General features: G+C 37.8%; 1 protein-coding gene across 1 annotated transcript in view; it reads left to right on the forward strand.

Annotated features, from left to right (window-relative positions):
- Nucleotides 1-166: 166 nt before the first annotated feature.
- Nucleotides 167-21336, forward strand: part of sptbn5 (spectrin, beta, non-erythrocytic 5) — a 48705-nt gene continuing 27535 nt past the window's right edge. The window contains exons 1-36 of the mRNA XM_073869691.1: nt 167-303; nt 1904-2051; nt 5230-5397; nt 5625-5735; nt 5839-5996; nt 6084-6312; nt 7312-7946; nt 8070-8208; nt 8335-8558; nt 8739-8892; nt 9258-9458; nt 9568-9774; nt 9915-10059; nt 10170-10306; nt 10405-10608; nt 10697-10849; nt 11040-11170; nt 11255-11506; nt 11727-12014; nt 12096-12339; nt 12458-12597; nt 12975-13074; nt 13236-13406; nt 13960-14124; nt 14247-14473; nt 15050-15236; nt 15318-15518; nt 15596-15709; nt 15787-15944; nt 16042-16174; nt 16320-16465; nt 16613-16727; nt 16806-16916; nt 19492-19671; nt 19887-20090; nt 20360-20509. Of these exons, the coding sequence (XP_073725792.1) occupies nt 1923-2051; nt 5230-5397; nt 5625-5735; nt 5839-5996; nt 6084-6312; nt 7312-7946; nt 8070-8208; nt 8335-8558; nt 8739-8892; nt 9258-9458; nt 9568-9774; nt 9915-10059; nt 10170-10306; nt 10405-10608; nt 10697-10849; nt 11040-11170; nt 11255-11506; nt 11727-12014; nt 12096-12339; nt 12458-12597; nt 12975-13074; nt 13236-13406; nt 13960-14124; nt 14247-14473; nt 15050-15236; nt 15318-15518; nt 15596-15709; nt 15787-15944; nt 16042-16174; nt 16320-16465; nt 16613-16727; nt 16806-16916; nt 19492-19671; nt 19887-20090; nt 20360-20509 (6411 nt within the window). The 5' untranslated portion in view covers nt 167-303; nt 1904-1922. The remainder of the gene's footprint in view (nt 304-1903; nt 2052-5229; nt 5398-5624; nt 5736-5838; nt 5997-6083; nt 6313-7311; nt 7947-8069; nt 8209-8334; nt 8559-8738; nt 8893-9257; nt 9459-9567; nt 9775-9914; nt 10060-10169; nt 10307-10404; nt 10609-10696; nt 10850-11039; nt 11171-11254; nt 11507-11726; nt 12015-12095; nt 12340-12457; nt 12598-12974; nt 13075-13235; nt 13407-13959; nt 14125-14246; nt 14474-15049; nt 15237-15317; nt 15519-15595; nt 15710-15786; nt 15945-16041; nt 16175-16319; nt 16466-16612; nt 16728-16805; nt 16917-19491; nt 19672-19886; nt 20091-20359; nt 20510-21336) is intronic.

Below are 21336 nucleotides of genomic sequence, written 5' to 3' on the forward strand. Positions count from 1 at the left end.
ACCGTAAATCAATTTAACATTCCATGCATCGTGATGGCACGACTATACCTGGATGAGGCTGGTGAGAGGTGTGTTCTGCTGAACTGCATAAAATATAATGAATATAACTGCAACCTTTACCCCCCAAGCAGGAGAATGTCAGGTGAGTGAATTACCCTCCCTTTAACTACATTACCCATACCAGCTTCAAAGTTCAGTTCACTTCTCAACACTGATCAGTCTCAAAGAGGATTACTCTCGAAAATAATACATTTCTTGGTATGATGAAAGTCTGATTAGCACTGAAAGCAAGGTTTGGGAAGGGTAAGTGAATTTCGAGTTTACGTTATGTTGTTCACTTGTATGTGTTGTGCCTTAATCCAAACGTAACTTCATCGAAATAAATGTAAGCAAATTTGACAATCTATATTTATGATCTATACAACATCATCTATTTTATGATACGCAACACTTCCTTGTATTTCCTTTTTAATAGGCCTAGTTGTGTGGGACATGAAAATCTGATGTTTATGAAATACAATACATCAAGAAAGTTTATACACTAAATATTCCCTGTTTTTTAAATTTTATTAACTTGAATTTACCATTAATTTCAACTTTCTTGAGGAGTTGCGATAAATTATAAAAATTATTTTGAACTAGCTTAAGTTATTTTAACTTTATTTTTTAATATTTATAGAGCAACTCCTCACTAGTCAAGAAAGTTGAAATAAATTGTAATTTCACACTAATTAGACGTAAAAATTTAAATGCAACAAGAAATTAGCATTTTCTTTTAACTTTATTTTTTAATATTTATAGAGCAACTCCTCACTAGTCAAAAAAGTTGAAATAAATTGTAATTTCACACTAATTAGACGTAAAAATTTAAATGCAACAAGAAATTAGCATTTTTCTGATGTTTTATTTCTTTGAATGATTTGTATACATATATTCAAAATTGAAATATTGATTCTTAGACTGTATTTAAAACGACATTGCACAAATTGTCTATTTCATTTGATTTATATACTATTTTATCCAATACCTATGGACACTTTTAAGATGTAAAATTATTATTACTTACATTGTTTAACCTTGAAAGCATTAAGGCCTTAGATCACCACTGCATATGTAATGCTTGATCACAAAAATATTTGAGAGTATACAAAAAAATGATTCATTCAATTTACTAAATTTTCTTAAGGTAAGTGGTTGCAATCAATTTATTTAAGCTACATTTAAACAAAGTTTTTTGTTGTTTTTCTTAAAAAAAATTGTTTAAATGTAACTTAAATAAATTGATTGCGACCACTTACCTTAAAAAAATTGAGTAAATTGAATGAATATTTTTTTAAGTGTAGTGATTTGATGACTAAAATGATTCATTCAATTTACTAAATTTTTTAAGGTAAGTGGTTGCAATCAATTTATTTAAGGTACATTTAAACAAAAAAGATTAGTAAAGTAAAATCAAGTTAAAAACTTTTGTTTAAATGTAGCTTAAATAAATTGATTGCAACCACTTACCTTAAAAAATTGAGTAAATTAAATGAATCATTTTTTTCAGTGTAATAGGCTATTCAAATTTGTTTCAAACCATTACAGAACTGGAAATGTTAGGTATTTTTACAGTGCTGTAAAATGTGTCCATAAAGTCAGACTTCAAGTACATAAATAATTAGTATGTAAGGTGTGATTACCCTAATTTCTGTTCTCTTCATCATATTTACAGTATAAGCTAGTTCTATTATCATTTTTAGAACTTTCACAAAATCCTAAATCTTAAAGATCCAAAATCTAAGGCATAATCAATCGTGTGAGGCTTAATGTTAGGGCCGAGTATATAACATGAACAAGATTTTGGGAACAAATAAGACATGTTTCTGTCTTTTGCATCTATTTTTACATGTGTCTTAATCAGACGCAAACACAGTCCAGAGATGTCTCGACATGGACATGTAGATGGCGAGGAATCGGATGGGCGATTCCGAGAGCTTCAAGAACAGCGGATGATGGTGCAGAAGAAGACTTACACTAAATGGATGAATAGTGTTTTCTCAAAGAACGGGGTATGAGCAAGCATTTTCAAATAATACAAAATTTAAAGGGGACATTTGACTTTTTTAAGATGTCAAATAAATCTTCAGTGTCACTAGAGTGCGTATGTGAGGTTTTAGCTCAAAATGCCACATAGATAGCATGTTAAAATTGCCACTTTGCAGGTGTGAGAAATGTGCCATTTTTGGGTGTGTCCTTTAAAATTCAAATGAGCTGATCTCTGCACTAAATACCAGTGCCGGATAGTGCAGATTAAGCGACGGTATTATCCCCTTCTGACATCACAAGGGGAGCCAAATTTTAATGAGCTATATTTTCACATGCTTGCAGAGAATGGTTTACCAAAACTAAGTTACTGAGTTAATCTTTTACACATTTTATAGGTTGATAGAAGCACTGGGGACCCAATTATAGCACTTAAACATGAAAAAAGTCAGATTTTCATGATATGTCCTCTTTAATAACACACATAACATATGTGTAATATAAAGTTACTGAGCCTGAAACGGTCTTGTGAGGTACTTTGATTTACTATGTGAAATGCTCATTCCAACACGATTACATCTTATAAACCTTCGAACCCAGTCATGATTATTTTTATTATTGCCGATAACCAACCATCTTAGATGTCTCATGACATGGAAAGAGTTACTGTAGTTTGTTTTTTAAGGAATTCAGCTTGCTGCTTTTCAGGAACACTATCAGACTGAGTTTAAAAATAATGGACAAGAGCTGTGTTGGCAGGCACACAGGAAGGAAAAGTCGATAGTTAATTTTTAGTCACAGTTATGGAAACCTTTTGGACAGGAGAAGGAAGAGTAAAGTGTAGAAGATTTACCACACAATGCACTGTGCTACATCACATCAAGTCCCAGACATTACAATTCTCCTTTCAAGAGAAACTCGATGACATTACTATTAAGAGAACTTACATAAGATGACATTACATTCCTCGATACAACAGGAAGATGTTTAAACAAGTGGTTCTGCAATGACTTTCCCTGCCTTGTTAAGACAGAAGTATATTAATAGCTGTGCGCCGGCAGCTGTCTAAAAGAATGACATGCGTTGAAATGTTTCCCATTTCCTTTTCCTCTTCCGTAGTTGCTCCTGTGTATTGTTCTGCATTAAACAACATTGTTCATAACATGTTTATTATAAAAGGCCACTGATACTTAACAATAGCAAAATATTGAGTTTCTCAGATACTTGCTCTACGATCTGTGTGTGATTTTATAAATGATTGAGTTTTATGTTGGTACACTGTAAAACAGATTTGTTGGTTCAACTTAAAAAAGTAAGTTACCTTGTTGCCTTAAAATCTAGAGTTAATTCAACTTTATTAGTTAACTCAAAAATATTGACTTTTATATGTTGTAAATATTTTTACCCAACTTTTTTTAAGTTGAATTCACTCAAAATTTTAAGGCAACCAGATAAATTACTTTTTTAAGTTGAAACAACATTTTTTAAAAGTGTACTGTTAACGGGCCAACGGCAGATCATAATTCTTGCAATTATCAATAATGATAATAATGAAAGCTTGGAGACTAAATGGTTATAAAATATTAAATGATGAATGTGAGAGAGAGTACTTGAAGACCCTATAAAGGAGGGTGTGATCTAAACTCCCTTGGTTTATTCCCTGGATAAGCAGAGCCTATTGGAGACTGTAAGCAGATCTGCTTAGAGACATTAGATTCCCACAACACATGAATTAGGGAGTGGCTGCTTGAAAACTGAGAGCCAGACACATGGATTGTGAGTCACTCCATAGTGGAATACAGATGTAATTAGGCAAAACTGTTCAACCACAGCCAGCTTATGGTTTCTGTCTGAACATGTTAAAACGTGCATATAATGCAGAAAAACAGTGCAACTATTTTAAAAACCATCCTGTAGCTCAACTGGTAAAGCAAGGCACTGCCAGTGTGGTAGGTTTGATCCCAAGTAATGCACATGCTTAAAATGTCTTAAAACTACACACTGCAAAAAATGATTTTCAAGAAAAAAATTCTTAGTATTTTTGTCTTGTTTTCAGTAAAAATATCTCAAAATTCTTAAATTAAGATGCTATTCTTAATGAGGAAAACGACCCAAGAAAATAAGTCTAGTTTTTAGACCAAAAATATCAAAATTAAGTGATTTTGTGCATAAAACAAGCAAAAAAATCTGCCAATGGGGTAAGCTAATTTTTCTTGAATTTTTCTTGAATTTTGTGTTTAAGAAAAATGTTCAAGATTTTTTTTTCTTGGGGCGTTTTGCTTATCAAGAAAACGTATCTTAATTTAAGAATTTTTACTGAAAACAAGACAAAAATACTAAGAATTTTTTCTTGAATTTTTTTTTGCAGTGCACTGCAAAAATGACTTTCTTACTTAGTATTTTTGTCTTGTTTTTTGTACAAATGTCTACAAATTCTTAAATTAAGATGCATTTTCTTGATAAGCAACAAGACTTAAGAAAAGTAGTCAAGTTTTTTTTTTTAAATATCAATTTTAAGTAAATTTGTGCATAAAACAAGCAAAAAAATGTTTTTCTTGAATTAAGTGTTTAAGAAAAAAGTTCAATATATTTTCCTTACCCCATTGGCAGATTTTTTTCTTGTTTTATACACAAATTCACTTAAATTTGATATTGTTTGTTTAAAAACTACTACTTATTTATCTTGATTTAAGAATTCTTAGATATTTATACTTAAAATAAGACAAAAATACTAAGTAAGAAGGTTATTTTGTGCAGTGTAGCTTTGGATAAAAGTGTCTGGAAAATGCTAAAATGTAAATGGATTTAGTGAAAGTTAAAAAAACTTCGAAAACCAAGCTAAAATCTCATTTTGGGATTTGGAGCATCAAAGTTTGATTTCAATCAAGGATTTCAAACTTTGACATAACCTTACTAGTTAATATTAAAGATATCAAGGTTATATTTCCACAAAATGTTCTTTACATCATGCACATTTTTTGTAGCAAACAGTAACTTACAAAAAATTACTTTAGCTGGGTTTCACATTTATAACTGCCACCTGATCATAGACTGTCTGGAAACCTTCACGGCTAAAATGTTTTTTGAGAAAACATATAAATGATAAAGAACGACAACTATTAAATGCCTTGGATGAATATTTACTGAATAATCAACTATTTTATAGAGGAAGCTGTTTCAATACTGTTTTAATGTGCATTCAAGGAAAAGGTTGAGTTGACTGATGTATATACCGAGCTCAAAACTGGTGTGCATCTCGTGCGACTTTTGGAACTCATCTCTAAGATTAAATTGCCCAGTCCCAGTCGACGCACCCTACGAGTTCACTGTCTGGAAAACAACAGCATTGCCATCAACTTTCTTAAAACCAAGGTATACTTCAAACAATCAAATTAAGAGAAGTAAAGAAGTGAAAAGCAAAAAACTTTGTTGCAACAACATTAAAGTAACCTTATCCATAATTTCATACAAAATGTAGAATTCTCCCTTTTTTGTCGCTTTGGATAAATGTAACCTGTAAATAAAAACTACAACTAAATAATTGTTATACTTTTTAAGGACATTTATAAGAATATGTTCTATTTATTTTCTCTGTCTAGGTCCGGGTAGATCTGATTGGTCCAGAAAATATTGTTGATGGAGACAAAACCCTGATCCTGGGCCTCATTTGGATCATCATTCTCCGATTTCAGATTGGATCGATTGTTGAGGTCATTTTTAGTTTGCCATTGATCTTTATGGTGAACATTGTAATAAGAAACAACAAAGCCCAACTATGCCTCCAGGTGTTAACAGTCACTGCTTTAATTTCAGGTTGACGGAGGTCCCACTGGAGCTCAGCGTTCTGCAAAAGAAGCTCTACTGATCTGGTGTCAGCGTAAGACTGCTGGTTACACCAATGTAAATGTGCAAGACTTCTCCGGCAGCTGGAGAGATGGACTGGCATTTAACGCACTAATTCATGCTCATCGGTAGTAATTTTTTAAAAATATTTTAATAACAATTGTACGTTTAATGTTACTTTTGCACTTATCTCATGTCTCATAACACTGTAACAGGCCTGATCTGTTCGACTACAACCGATTACGCCAGGATGATGCAAAAAGGAATCTGACCCATGCTTTCAGTCTGGCAGAGGATGAATTTGGTATAATGCAGCTCCTGGATGTGGAAGATATAATGGTGCCCCATCCTGATGAGAAATCCATCATGACTTATGTCTCGCTGTACTACCACTACTTCTCCAAAATGAAGCAGGGCCAAACCATCCAGAAGCGAATAGCCAAGGTCAGTTGGCCAACACATAGTTTATGTAACATGCTTAGGAAAGCATAATTATTGTCTGTTCAAATTCTACACTCTTGCTCCGCACTGTTCTTTCTGTGGACATAGACAATTCTGTGGACAATTTCACCTTATTTAGGTCATGTGAAGCATTGGCGCCATCTGTTTGTAAAAGTATGAACTGCCACTGCTGTAATGTTGAATGTAAACACTAATCTGATAGTTGAACCTTTCAGATTAGGGGAAGGAGGAGCATTGGCTTTAATCAGATCAGTGTTAACTCTCTGCAGTGAAGGCTGCTAAACAATCGTTTCTGTTTGTTTTTCTCGACTGCACTGAATAGTAAAGGAACTAGCTTTTAAAAGATGTTAACACTATGGATGAAGATGTCACACTTGAGCTCAGAGGTCAGGCAACGCCATTGACGTAGCGGCAGAATACATATGGAGAGAAACAAGGGTGTGAAGTGTGTCCTGTCTGTGCAATGCAAAACTTTTACTTGCTGCAATGTTGGTATGCATGGACTGGGTCGTAGCTGTGGAGCCGTCTTAGCCGTCACAAACGTGTATAAATAATGACAGACAGATCTCATTGGGATCTGCGGATGAATGGAGTGGAGATAAATGGAGCTAGGCTGTGAGATGGCTAGATTCTATGCTTGGTTTTGTTAGGACTCCCAAGTCAAATGACAATGTCCTATAGTGGTCATTTCAGCAGTCAGTGGATACGATGGCAGAACATGAGACACACAATTATTGTGGCACATAGGAGTGTGCCTGCTATAAGAAAGGTGTGTATTGAGTAGACAGATTTCAGTGTAGTTGAACACATGGTGTTTGTAGTTTCATAAAGTATTCAATCATGCTGGTGCATTTTAGTATAATGTTAAACTATTCGGTATTTGTGCTGCCCCATGAATCTACTTTGGAAAAAATACTGTTTATCTAGGGTTACCTTCAACTAACATGGCTTATGCGAAAAAACTAACTTATCTGCCGGCAGATTGTAGACCTTCTGAAAGAGCTGGATGAAATGAAGGACCAGTATGAGAGCATGGTGTCTGACTTGCTACACTGGATCAAGACCAAGGTGGTGGAGCTGAACAACCGCTCTTTCCCCAACTCCCTGCAAGACATGCAGCGTCTAGTGGCCGCCTTCAAGACGTACCGCACTGTAGAGAAGCCTCCCAAGTACCAGCAAAGGGGAGCCATTGAGGCCCACCTCTTCAACTTGCGAACAAAGCTGAGGGGAAACAACCAGTGGGACTATATTCCTCCGGAAGGTAAGGCGGTAGGGGACATCGAAAGGAACTGGACGTTGCTGGAGCGAGCGGAACATCAGCGAGAGCGGGACTTGCAGAGTGAGCTATTGAGGCTGGAGCACCTGGAGCAGCTCGCCCAGAAGTTTGGCCGTAAAGCTACACTGAGAGAGAGCTATCTCAAAGACACTTTGGACCTCATCCAGCAGCAAAAAGTGGGAGGGTTGCAGAGTATAGAGGAGGCTGAGACAGCAGCTCGCAGACTAGAGGCACTCTGGGCGGATGTGTTGGCTCACGAGCCACGTTTTAATGCTTTAAGTGAAATGGCTGCTGTCATTGAGAGGGAGAACTACTACAGCAAGGCGCAAGTGATTCGGAGGTGAGGGGTTGCATGAAGTAAAAAAAGTTACATTTCTCACAGCAAAATATTTAGCAAAGTGTCCATTTAAAGGTGTGTTAGTATTTAGTTATCTGTACTATCTCGTTATCTTGTGCATGACAGGCAGACAGAAATCATTAAGCAATGGAAAGCTTTGCTTCAGCAGCTGCAACAGCAGAAAGAGCTTCTGGGAGATGTCGTGAATACCCTTGCAGTCCTCAGAGACGTTGAGCTAATTTCTCTGGACCTCAAGGAATTAAAGGTGAACATGTCCAATTTCACAGAAAGTAGTAGCTTGTAAAGAACCCAATACTACAGTAGTTGCCACCCAAAAGGCAACAGGTTTATAAATACCAATGTTAACATAATCGAATGTTCCTGCTCTTAGGCCCAGATAGATTCCTCTGATATAGGCAAACAACTGCCAGATGTGGTTGCTCTACTGCAAAAGCAGGACCTGCTAGACACCCAGATCATTTCACTTGGGGAAGCCCTAAACACGATTAACAATGGTGTTCTAAAGGGTAAACATAAAGATGGCTCAAAAGTCCAAAGAGAAGTTAAAGACATCAATGCCCAGTACAACTCCCTACTGGCTCTCAGCAAAAACAGGTAAACGTGCAAGCAATTTTTTAAAAATGTTTCAATGATCAAATTGTGTGCTTCAATCTCTTATAAGTATTTACCTTTGTTTTAAATGTGTGTGCAATTTTTGTACTAGGTAAAGAGAGGGTAAAATAATCATTATATCCATATACAATGAAAACATTTGCTTGCGTTTTATCACAAAAGGAGGAGAATCCTTGAAGGCCAGCTAAAGCTGTATGAGTTTTTCCATGACTGTGAAGAAGTCGAAGCATGGGTATATGAAAAATGGTTTCTCCTGCAGGCAGCATCACTGGGCAGAGACCTCAGTCAAATTCAGCAAGCTATTCAGAAACACAAGGTATAACTATCAAATAATATCAGATACAATATATTGCAATTCAAACCTACAATATGACCAAATAAATGTAAGAAAAAAAAGTTTACATTTACAATACATTTATCTTTTATTGGCTCTGACATGTCAACTATATGCTACGCAGTGATACAGATAGTAGCTTTGTAAAGGGGTAAATGACTAAAGCCATGTTTTATCTTTAGCTTATGTTTTAATAAAACATGGGTATTGACCAATCAGCAACAAAGCCTGAAATTATTTATTTAAAAAGAATATTTAATTTAATGTATACAGTAGTTAAGCACATAATCTTGTCTTAATTTCATCAGACTGGAGCTGCTAACTAAAAAATTTTCTGTGTGTTGCAGGCTTTGGATGCAGAAATACAGTCACAGGAATCTCTGTGCTCCAGGGTTCTCTCCAAAGGCCAAGAGCTATGCCGGGTGAGGCACCCCAATGAGCAAGACATCCAAAAATGGACTCGCACTCTTCAGAAACAATGGCAGCAACTTAAGGACCAAGTTATCATTCGAAAGAACCGACTAGATGCAGCCAATATCATCAAACAGGTACAATATCACAACCCAAACACCAAATTTTTGTATGAAAAGGCTTCAGTAACTCCAGCAGAAACTGTTAAGAAAATGTGTTTTAAACAGCATTCCTCCTTTCTCTCAGTATTTTGCTGATGTTACCGAAGCCAGTTCATGGCTTGCAGACCGCAAGCCACTTCTCATTGACGAGGACTATGGAAAGGATGAGGCCAGCACTAGTGCTCTGCTCCAGCGTCACCAGAGACTGGAGAAGGAAATGGAAACCTACGCTTCAGAAGTGAACCGACTGGGAGAGCAGGCCAAGGGTGCTGCCCAACTTGCTCCTCTTAGTGCTGAGTCACCACCAAAACAACCCATTATGTAGGGCAAAAGCAAGACCAATTATTTTTGCAATATATAATTAAAGGTCTAGTCTGTATGAATCATTGGAATCACTTCAAATGGCACTTAAACTATTGTATTAAATTTAAGACTGAAGCGCAGCAAAGCAAAATGGTACAGTACAGTGATTCATCTGATGGTGAAGATGAGACAAAGAAAAGAGCCAACAAAGAGGGCAAAGTCATTACCAAAGCTTTACCCCAAGAACAAGCAACGATAAGGTTTAAATACAGAGGTTTGCAAGCATCCCCTACTGCTAAAATTGAATAAAACACTACCGATCTGGTTTGGTGCCATTTATGAATCAGTTTCTCTGTTGAGTTCATTATTCTGAATGTGCTTCAGGTGATAAATTAACCTGGGATCGGGGAGAAATATTGACGATTGTCAGAAGAGAAATGGGTGATAAAATGCTTCTTAAAGATAGTAAAGGAAATGAACAACTGGTATCTTCCACATACATCAGAGAGTTGCCATCTTCTGTAAGTTTCTTCATCATGAGACAATAAAAGATCGAACTTAAGAGATCCAATTCTTTTTTTAATCTCCACTTCTTGGGTTAACATGTGACCAAATGCAGGAAGCACCACCTGTAACCACAAACGGAGCACCTGAAAGCCCAAGAAGGAAAGTGAATCGTCCTCGCCGCACTCGTTGCATGCGCCGTGGCACGGCTGAAATCTCTACCTCATCACTGCCTGACCCACACTTCCAAAAAGAAACAATAGAAAGCACACAGAATAGTCTAGAACAGGACTTTAACAGCCTTTATCATCTAGCCCAGGTAAACATTCAAGCATTTCCCAAGTATTGTTCCAGAAATGTGCAAAGAGGAATCCATTTGTTGTTTCATTTTTGCTTTTTCCTACCAGTCAAAACACAAGATCCTGGATGAGACTGCACGACTACACAAGTTCTACAATGCCTGTGAGGAATTTGAGTCTTGGATGGGGGACAAGGAAAATGTCCTCAACACTTTCAGCTCCAACTCTGATAACTTGGAAGTTGTGCAAGCCAAATATGAGGTCAGCTTTCCCTTCTGAGAACATGCTGAAAAGAGCAACAAAAGTCTGCACAATGTTTATGTTCAAAGACAGCATAAAACATTTATACCCTGCAGGCTATATTACAAAATTGTATAGTGGAGTAAATGTGCTCACACAGTGGTATTTGCATTCAAAGAGTTCAGTATTTCTCCTTCAATTTGGTACACAGAACTTTCTTACCGAGCTGGCCAGTGGTAAAAAACAGCTTGATGACATCACCAAGCTTGGAGAGGAGCTTGTGAGAAAACAGCACAGCAAGAAGAAAGAGATTCAGCTCAGACTTGGGATCATAACACGCAGGTATAGCAGTCAAAATCTTAATTTCTCAATAACAAATGAACCTGTTATGCCAGCAAGTATTGAGGTCCTACTTTGCATCATCAGGTGGGAACACATTCAGAAATTGAAGGATGAGAGAGCTGATGAGCTCCTTAGCTCTGCTGATGTGAAGTCCTTTCTGCAGACCTGCCAGGACGTCCATGCTCAGCTCCAGGACAGGCTTGCTCAACTTGACACACCTGATGTGGGCAGCTCATCATCTGCTCTGCAAGCAGAGGAACACAGACAAGCCCAAGCTGAGAGGGACATAGAAGCCCTTGAAAGGAAAATAAAGTACCTTAAAAGTGTGGCCAAAATGTAAGTTTGTTAGCCCACTTTTCTATAATGATCTACATTTATTGGCAGTTAGGACTCTATATTCCTAACCATGCCACATCTCCAAAATATGACCTTCTATCACAAACAGTACAGTAAGTTACAGAAAATTAAGGAGAATGTCTGATGTTAGATCAGTCTGACTGTACTTAGTACAGTAATTCTACAATCCTTATTAATTAGCATGTTTGCAATGACACAGGAAACAGGACTGCAGTCCTGCAGAAAGTGCCGCGATAATGAAAGAAGTGCACGCTCTGGAAGAACTCTTGCGGCAGGTGAAGGCCCAAGCCACTCAGAGACAACAGATGTTGGAGGAAGCGCGGCGTCTCCAGCTTTTTCAGAAGGAGACCAGAGACCTGTTTTTGTGGGCACAGGCTACACAGGAACATCTTCTGGAAGATGAGAGCGGGTCTGATGTTGCATCTGCTCAAGCCTTGCTGGAAGAAAACCAGGATCTGAAGCTGGAGATTGAATTGCAGAGGGAAAAGTTAGTTTGTTAGTGTTTAATCTTTCTGGCTTGTGATACAAATTTAGTTTGTTCATATGACTGATAGTAACACTATTTCAGATTGAAAGATATGGAGAAGCTGGGTAAGTCTCTGAAGACAGCATCTGGGGAGAAAGGAGCTAAAGATGTTCAGCAGACGCTCACGAAGCTGAATCTTGAGTGGCATCAGTTGGATAAACTGTGGTCTAGTCGTAACAGGAGACTTGAGCAAGAACTGGAGTTCCAAAAGCTGAATAGGGAAGCAGATAGAATAGAAGCTAAAATTTCTGGTCATGAAGCCAGGCTGAAAGTCAAAGACTTGGGGGTAAATTTTAGAGATTTTACATTTAATTTCTTTTATTACTTACCTTTACCTATTTCTCTTTTGCTTTCCTCTGAGACATATGTGAGCTTAAGGTATCTAAAGAGAGTTTTCTGCGCAGGATTCTGTGGACAGTGTTCACAGTTTACTGGGTCGACAAGAAGAGCTTGAGGCTTTGCTTGTGGCTCTAGAGCGATCCATCAGCTTCTTTCAAGACAAGAGTCAGGAACTCATTGGAAATAATAACTTTGCCACCAAAGAGTGAGTATAGTAATTAAGTACTGTGACTGATTTTCCATACTATAATCAAAAATGGCAGTTGTGGCCTAATGGTTAAATAGTCTGGCTCATAACCCGAGTGTTGCTGGTTCGATTCTCACAGCCGTCAGGTTGCAACTGAGGTGCCCTTGAGCAAGGCACCTTATCCCCAATCACCTTATCCCCACATGATCCACTGCTCTGGGCGTGTGTTCACTACTCACTGGGATGGGTTAAATGCAGAGTTCATATTTTGAGCATGAGCTACTGTACTTGACAATCACGTCACTTCACTTTAAATAATTATTCTTTTTGTATTACTACAGAATACTTCTAATAATGTATCTTATTACTTTGTGTTATCTACATCTGTTTTCTAGGATTCAGCAACGATTAAAGGTCATTCAAGGTGCATTTAGGAGGCTAAAAGAAAGTTGTAAATTAAGGCGACTCGAGTTATTTGCTTCCAAAAAGTACCAGGTAGGCTTGCCTTTTTATATTTTGATGAATGGTTAACTTCTGTGTGGTACTTATTCTGTGTAGTGCAACATCAAATACTGATGGAAGATCTAAACAATCAGGCCACAATGCTTAGAAATTTCTATAAACAGCAGATTTTAAATATGCAATTTTTCTTTTAGGAATATTTGCGAGACGCTGATGAGATGCTCCTGTGGATGGAGGAGAAGTTTGAGATTGCCGAGGATGAATCATACAGAGATCCGACCAACATCCTCCGCAAGCTCAAAAAACATGAAGCAGCAGAAAAAGAGATGCAGGCCAATAAAGTCCGCATAGACAAACTGCTCGAGGTAGAGCGGCACATCACATGTACTGTTTGGCAGTTTTGTTTTGGAATATATTCTTAGACCACGCTTAGTCCTCTTAGTTCAGACATTTTTGGGTGCACACTCACCGACTGTCTTAAGTAGAGATGCATGCACCGATTTTAAATTTTTCCACCGACACGATAGCCAATTATTAAGACTGATATCTGCCGATACTGATAGTTTGGTGGTCGTTATATTACGTTGCTTTAACTAAATTCTGAAAGTTACATTTTCTAAATGTTATTCATTCATATAACGACCATTAATTTTAACCATTAAACTAGTGATGTTTCTTTACATTTACACCGAGCTCAAATTCCTTGCGTTTTTAAACAATCAGCATATCGATCGATTATTCGCAGATATATCTGTGAATCTCTAGGCTTAAGAATATTATACAGTATACTACAGTGGAATAAGCTAGCTAAAATAGTTACTGGATTTTGCATGGTGGGCAAGGGTGGGCTAAGATAAGCTAAAATGGATGTTCATCTGTGATACTGTCAGTTTTATTTATTGAATTTCACATGGTTAGACTGGAGAGGAAATGATAGCGGAGAATCACTACAACAGCCAGAACATCCATAGAAAGACTCAAGATGTACGCAAAAGGTGGACTGAACTTCAGAAGAAGATGGCAGAAAGAGGGGATAAGCTACGTCAGGCTGGGCAGCAGGAACAACTCATGGAGTTGCTTCAGGTACTTTTCTTCATAAATCAACTCTTGTATAAGGGAACAATAACTTTACATACTTCTTTCTGTTGCTTACACAACAAATAAGAAAATATGAATGCTGTAATATCTTAATATGCTCATTTCAGGATGCAAAATTAAAGATTGAGGCAATTGAGAGAATGTTGCAGAATGCCATCAGGGGTCATGATCTCCGCTCAAGCCGACAACTTCTGAAAGAACACAAGCAACTGGAAGAGGACGCACAAGAGCTCGCTGAAAAAATCAACTCCATTGTGACCCGTGCTAAACGCCTGGCCACAAACCATTTTGATTCTCAGCGCATTCACAGAGAGACCGACACTTACCTGAAACTGTTAGCAGTATTCATATTCTGTCACGAAATGCAATTGTTTTTCAATATTTTACTATGTTCTTACCTCAACTTAGACTAATTAATACATATCTATCTTTATTTAATGCGTGCACTTAATCTTTGTACAGCGCGTTGTGAATGTGTTAGCATTTAGCCTTGCCCCATTCATTCCTTAGGATCCAAACAGGGATGAATTTAGAAGCCACCAAACAATTCCATACTTACTTGTGTAACTACTCATGTAACAGTCTTTAAATAGGGAAAACATGGAAGTGTTTGGTGGCTTCTAAATTCATCCCTGTTTGGATCCTTAGGAATGAATGGTGCTAGGCTAAATGATAGCCTAGAACACATTCGCAACATGCTGTGCAAAGATAAAGTGCACGCATTGAAAAAAGATAGGTATGTATTAATTTGTCTAAGTTGAGGTAAGAACATAGACAGTGTCGTTTCCTTTAAGTTTTTCATACAAAAATGACAGCGAAAAACCTCTTCTTAAGGAAAAACAACCAATATTATCATCAAGTGCTGCATCTTTGCATGTTTAAAGGAGCCTTTACATTTTCTGTTTGACAGATTCAAGTCTCTGCAAAAACCTCTGGATCATCGCAGAAGCCAGTTAGAGGCAGATGTGGCGTTGTATAGCTTTTATCATGATGTGGACTTGGAACTAAATTGGATATCAGAACATCACGCTGTAGCTGATACTCGAAACTATGAAAGATCTCTGGCTGGGGCAGTTAGCCTGCTTCAAAAACAAAAGGTATCTGGGTCTGTAAATTTCTTTTAACATTTATGAATAACATTGTATGCACTATAACAAACTGTTTAAATCCTTCTTCAGGACCTGCAAGCACAGGTGAATGCCCACAGTCAACATCTGCAATGTGTACTGGACAGAGGACGAGCCATGGCCCGGTCCAATGAGTGGAATGGTCAGGAGGTAAAGCAGAGGTGTGAGCGACTTAAGTCGGAGTGGGAGGAGCTAGAGGAGTCATGTGAGAAACGTTTAGCCGAACTTAATAAGGCAGTTACGCGAGAGCAGGTAACATAATTTGTGTGTTACAAATAAAAAGTAATTATGCAATCCATGAATGTTAACGTTTCATTTTTGACTGTTAGATTTTACTCGACTGCACTGAGTTGGAGACCCTACTGTCAGAATCATCTGCTTTGGTCAGCACCGACTACGGCAAAACTGAATTAGCCACTCAAAGTCTGATAAAGCAGCACCAGGTGCGTAATCTTTAACCGGCTGTATCGATGCATAAACTAAAGGGGTCAACTTGTCAATACGTGTTGTGTTTCTCCAGGCGGTGGAGGGGCAGATTGAGGTAATCGCTGCCCAAGTAGACGATCTCAACTCCAACGTAAAGCAGGCTGTACGTGTGTGGGGTTTAGAGGAGTTAAATAGGCCCTTCAACCATGTTAAATCCAAGCTAAGTGAGATTCAACACTCAGCAACAGTCAGGTAAAATAAAAATCAGCCTATAAAATAGCACCACACCAATAAAGGATTCAAAATAGGCTACACACCCACATGTTTGTTTGCAATCTCCATACAACAGAGAGCAAAGGCTTCAAGAGATGCTACACCTGCATGAATTTAAACGCGAGTCTACGGATTTGGAGGAATGGATTGCTCAGCAGACACAGACGGTCTCCTCGAATGACCTTGGGAGTGATTATGATCAAGTTCTGGTAAGACTGCGGATATGTGTCTCTTCCTCATATCTTTACCCCCATAAATTACTATACAGTGTACATCATTGCAATCACAAAGACAGATAAGAAACACTGAGCAGAGTTAATTTGTAACTTTTTATCAAAACTTTTGCTTTCATAGCAACTGCGCATGAAATTTGAGGTGTTTCTGAAGCAGCTAGAGGGGGGTCTGAAAAGGATGCACATCTGTGAAGAGCTGGCTGACCGACTCATCCAAACTAGTCACCCTGAGAGCCGCTTTATTCGAGAAACACAGAATCTACTCAGGTACCAATAAAAACTGTAATTTGATAGTTGTGTAATTACAATTCAATGGCAAGGATTTATGTATTATGTAAATTATTTGTCAGATTCCCGTCTACATGCAGTTAGAAAGTTTTAAGGTGTATAGCTCATACCTCTGCTTTATGACAGAGAGTCATGGGAAAAGCTGGAGAATTTATCCAAAGATCGAAAAGAGATGCTCAGAAAATCGGAGACATGTCACAAATTCGGTAAAGATCTCTCTGAGGCATTGGGACAAATAAAGGTATGTGCTCAACATCACGTAAAATTGTATCATAATGAACATACCTGCCGTGGTGCTCACACGCCACCTATCTGACAGGAGAGGTATAAAAGCATTCCTGATGATATAGCCAAAGACCTGAAGGGGGTGCTGTTGCAGATACGGAAACATGAAGCTCTTGTACATGAACTGGCTGGAACAGAGCAACAGGTACTGCGAACATTCATCTGCTGTGTTCGACTTCATGCTGCTTTTTTATTATTTAAAGCAGAAGTCCAGCCTAAAACAACATTATGCTCCAACACTATATTTCATGACATACATGTACTTGATTGTGCTGCCATCAAATGTACTAACTCCATTTTATAAATTAAAGCTTTTAACTGCTACAGTAATGGTGATTTGACGCGTCATCAAATCACCGGAAGAAAAATGCACGACTACATAATTCTGAACGTTCTAAATGGGGGCGGGTCTTGAGGCGAGATGATTGACAGAAGATGATAACGTTCTTTGATTGACAGCTGCACAGGAGCTTGCTTTGCTCGTGTTCATAATAACAACAACATGATAATAACTTTCTACGTAGTATGTTTACCATAGTTACACAAAACAAGCAACAACTAAGCCAAATGATGTTTAGATAGTTTTACAATTTTACATTACCTGAGTCCGCAGAAAAACTGGGCTGAAAAACAGTACTCAAAATCTTCCTGACGAAAGTGCTGGCTGCATATTCAAAATTTCGAGTGGTTTGTCAGCTGAGGGTCGCGTTGATGTCAACAATAAAACTCCCGGTGGCCTGAATTTGTTGTCCTTACATCCACATAGCCTACTGCACAGGTTCTTTCTAGTAATCTTTTATCAAGGGTTTTGGTGATTTCCCCTTCAGAGACGGTTAAAGCGGAGTTACTCTTTGGATGGGTTCGTCTGCCGGCTAACTTCAAGTTGACTTGAGAGCAAGTTGAGCTGTAAAAGGTTTTATTAGGCTTGTTAAACTTCATGTGGCGTTGCAAGAGTCGACAGCCGGATGACGTCAAAGTACCGCGAGAGCGATTCGCGAAATCATATGGAGGAGTTTGCTTTTAAATCGCTCTCGCGGAACCTCGACGTCATCTGGCTGTCGGTTCCTGCGGCGCCGCATGTAGTCAAACAAACCTGAAGACTGCATCGAACAGTGGTTGGTGGGTGGAGCTAATGATTCAGTTTCGCGCAGTGCATTCTGGTTAATTGAGTCCATTAAAGACCGTTACGAAAATTCCGCTTCGACACACTATCAATCTTATAAGTAAAATCGTGAAAATTTCTCTTTTTTTCCTCATGTAAAATGCAAAATGGACATAAATTACCCGTGATAACAGGCTAAAATGTCTAGATTGGAATTCCCCTTTAAGTATAAACTAGTAGCTTGAATATTTTCAGTAATATCATGAATGGCAGGATAAATAATATAGGTAATGAAGGAAGACAATAAAAAGTATAAAGTAGAAAAGGAAGGCAACCATTAAATCGACTTCATGCGGAGCTGCGTGGATAGATCGTGCTATGACATCGCAGTACAGCGAGAGTGATTTGGTAGCTGTGTTCTCGCGGTGCTCTGATGTCATAAACCGAACGGGCTGCGCAGTACAGCTAAAATACCACATTGAATCTAAAGCAGACAAATGTGCGATAGTTTACGCGTCAGAATCTTTAACTAACGGTGTACAGGAATAAATTGCCTCGTTATTTTTCTTAACTCGTGGTTTCTGCCACCATGTATTCTTCAAAATAAAGTCTTCGTTGTACTGTAAATAACTTAGGTGCAAATTACGAAAATTAACCATGGTTTTACTTCAGTAATAAAAAAATGGTTATTGTAGTAAAACCATTGTAACCACAAAAAAAACATGGTTATTTTCAAAAACCATAGTTAAACCATGGTTAGTGTGTGGTAACACCATGGTTTTGCTGATAGAAATCAATACACCTAAAAAGCATGATCACTACACTTTTACCACAATAAAACAATGGTTAATTTTCGTAAGGATGGTGCATTTATTTTTAACAGCATTTGTATAAATTGTATTAGCAACTTACCTTATTTTGTGATGGATCTCTCCCATATACAACATATTACCCAACTAACTTACAAATGTCAAGTTTAGCACCAAACTATTATTAAAGTTATCTGCTCTGTACTGTCTGCGCGCAGTATCATTACTCGCGCTGCCTTCTGATTGGTCGACATCAGTTGATTGTAAGAACGGCAATATTTCAAATGACCATATATGGTAATGATTTTTTCAAAAAGTCTGTGGGAAGAATGATAGCTAAATTTGATAGCTAAAGCTACATTTTATTTTTAATCTTTTGTTTGAGCATAAGGATTTGTAAAAAAATATACTGCAGTATTTAGTACAGAAATGTAGTAAAATTCCTAGATACTATATATATTTTTTAACCTTACCAAGAAGTGTTTTACCATGTAGGATTGAAGTGTACTTGAACAAATGTTTTCATTAATCATTGTATAAAAACTAAGGGTTTGTAGTTACAGCTGTATGTTTAATTACAGTATACTACAATTTACTACAGTAAATACTTTTTTTTGCATGTGGGCAACACACTTTTTAGTAGCCTATGTGTTTTTAGTATATGATATCTTTTTAGTCTATAGTTTTTAAGTTTTAGTACTTACTTTCTGGTATCTACTATCTTATTTTCTAGTACCAAATATGTAGTATCTATTCTTGTCAGCTTTTTGGTTAAAAGCTTGGTCTCCTACTGTTATGATTATTTCTAGCTTCAGGATCTGTTGGACGGAGCTGATGACATTCTGGACATGTGCTCTCCTGAGCTGCGAGTGGGGTTGCAGGAGCAGCAGCAGGAGGTGGTTGAGAGCTGGGACAGCCTTCGTATGCACATGGAACTCAGAGAGGAGGAGCTGCGGTTGGCTAAAGACAGATACATGTTCCTCAACACGGTACACATCAACACACACACACACACACACACACACACACACACACACACACACACACACACACACACACACACACACACACACACACACACACACACACACACACACACAATGCTCGCCCAGGGTTGTAGACTTACCATGAAAGCAATTCAAGACAGACAGTACTGTTTTTATTGCCATGTTTAACCTCTGTGTCATATTTCCCTGTTCTCCAGGCACAGGATTACTACCTTTGGTGCTCTCAGGTGTTGAGTGGGATGAAGGCCGAAGAGTCCATTCGAGATGTTGCCACCTGTGATCTGCAGTTGTTCCAGCACCAGCAGCTGTGGGCTGAGATAGTGGCACGTGAGGAGACGTACGCTCAGGCTGTGGCCATGGGACAGGGCCTGCTGGAGCAAGACAAACGTAACGCTAAGGAGGTGAGGAATGTGGTCATCCTTTCCATTTTGTGAATTGTCGATTAAGTGTTATTTACACTAGAATTCTGCTTTTGATCATGCATAAACTACATCTTTGCAAACTACAAAATTTACAATAAATTGTGTTGCAAAATGCAGCATCTTAAAATAGTAATAGCGTAATCATAGACTTTAAGATCATGGACCTTAAAGACTTTAAGATGCTGTCACAGTGGAAAATATTGTGTAAAGTAAAATATTTAATTTTAAACATTTTGTGTGGCCATCAGATCCAGGAGAAATTGATGGCTTTGCAAGAAGAAAGACAGAAACTGACTGATAACTGGCAGTCCAAGCAGAAGTGGCTGGAGAACACTTACCTGGAGCAGGTGTTTTATAGAGACACTGAACACATGGAAAAGATCGCTAACTCACAAGAGGTCAGTGTTCTTGTAAAAAGAAATAGGCATGACTTTTTTTGACATTATGCATCATCTAAAACGTGTCTGGTTCTGAAACTTTAAAGGGGACATTTCACAATACTTTTTTAAGATGTCAAATAAGTTATTTTTTCCCCAGAGTACATATGTGTGAAGTTTTAGCTCAAAATACTATATAGATAATTTATTGTAGCATGTTAAAATTGCCACTTTGTAGGTTTGAAAAATGGGTGTGTCCTTTAATATGCAAATGAGCTGATCTCTGCACTGAATGGCAGTGCAGTGGTTGGATAGTGCAGATTAAGGGGCAGTATTATCCCATTCTGACATCACAGGGGCAGCCAAATTTTAATGACCTATTTTTTCACATGCTTGCAGAGAATGGTTTACCATTGGTTTGTTCTTTTTCACATTTTCTAGGTTAATAGAAGCACTGGTGACCCAATAATAGCACTTAAACATGGAAAAGTCAGTTTTTTTGTGATATGTCCCCTTTAATGTGTTGAATATCTCTTTTATTAGATAGTTAGTAAATTGTAAGAAATAGGATGGCAAGCCCAACAGAGATTAGTTTATATTAAAAAAATGCTTTACGTCTGGTCCCGATCACACTGTCGGGGTTTGTTTCTGCGATAATAACCTGCTGCCTATACATTATCCCTTACATAAAGTTTATGAGGTTTTCAAACTTTTTTTGTCAAAGGTTTTCCAACCTCTACCTTTTCCAAAGTGTTTTTCAAAAGTCATGCACCCTGCCTTTAACCCCATTCCAACATCTAAGGCTATATTCATGTTGAAAACCAGTTAATCTATACATAAATTAATCC

Source organism: Misgurnus anguillicaudatus, chromosome 7, assembly GCF_027580225.2.
Source record: "Misgurnus anguillicaudatus chromosome 7, ASM2758022v2, whole genome shotgun sequence".
Taxonomy (NCBI): Eukaryota; Metazoa; Chordata; class Actinopteri; order Cypriniformes; family Cobitidae; genus Misgurnus; species Misgurnus anguillicaudatus.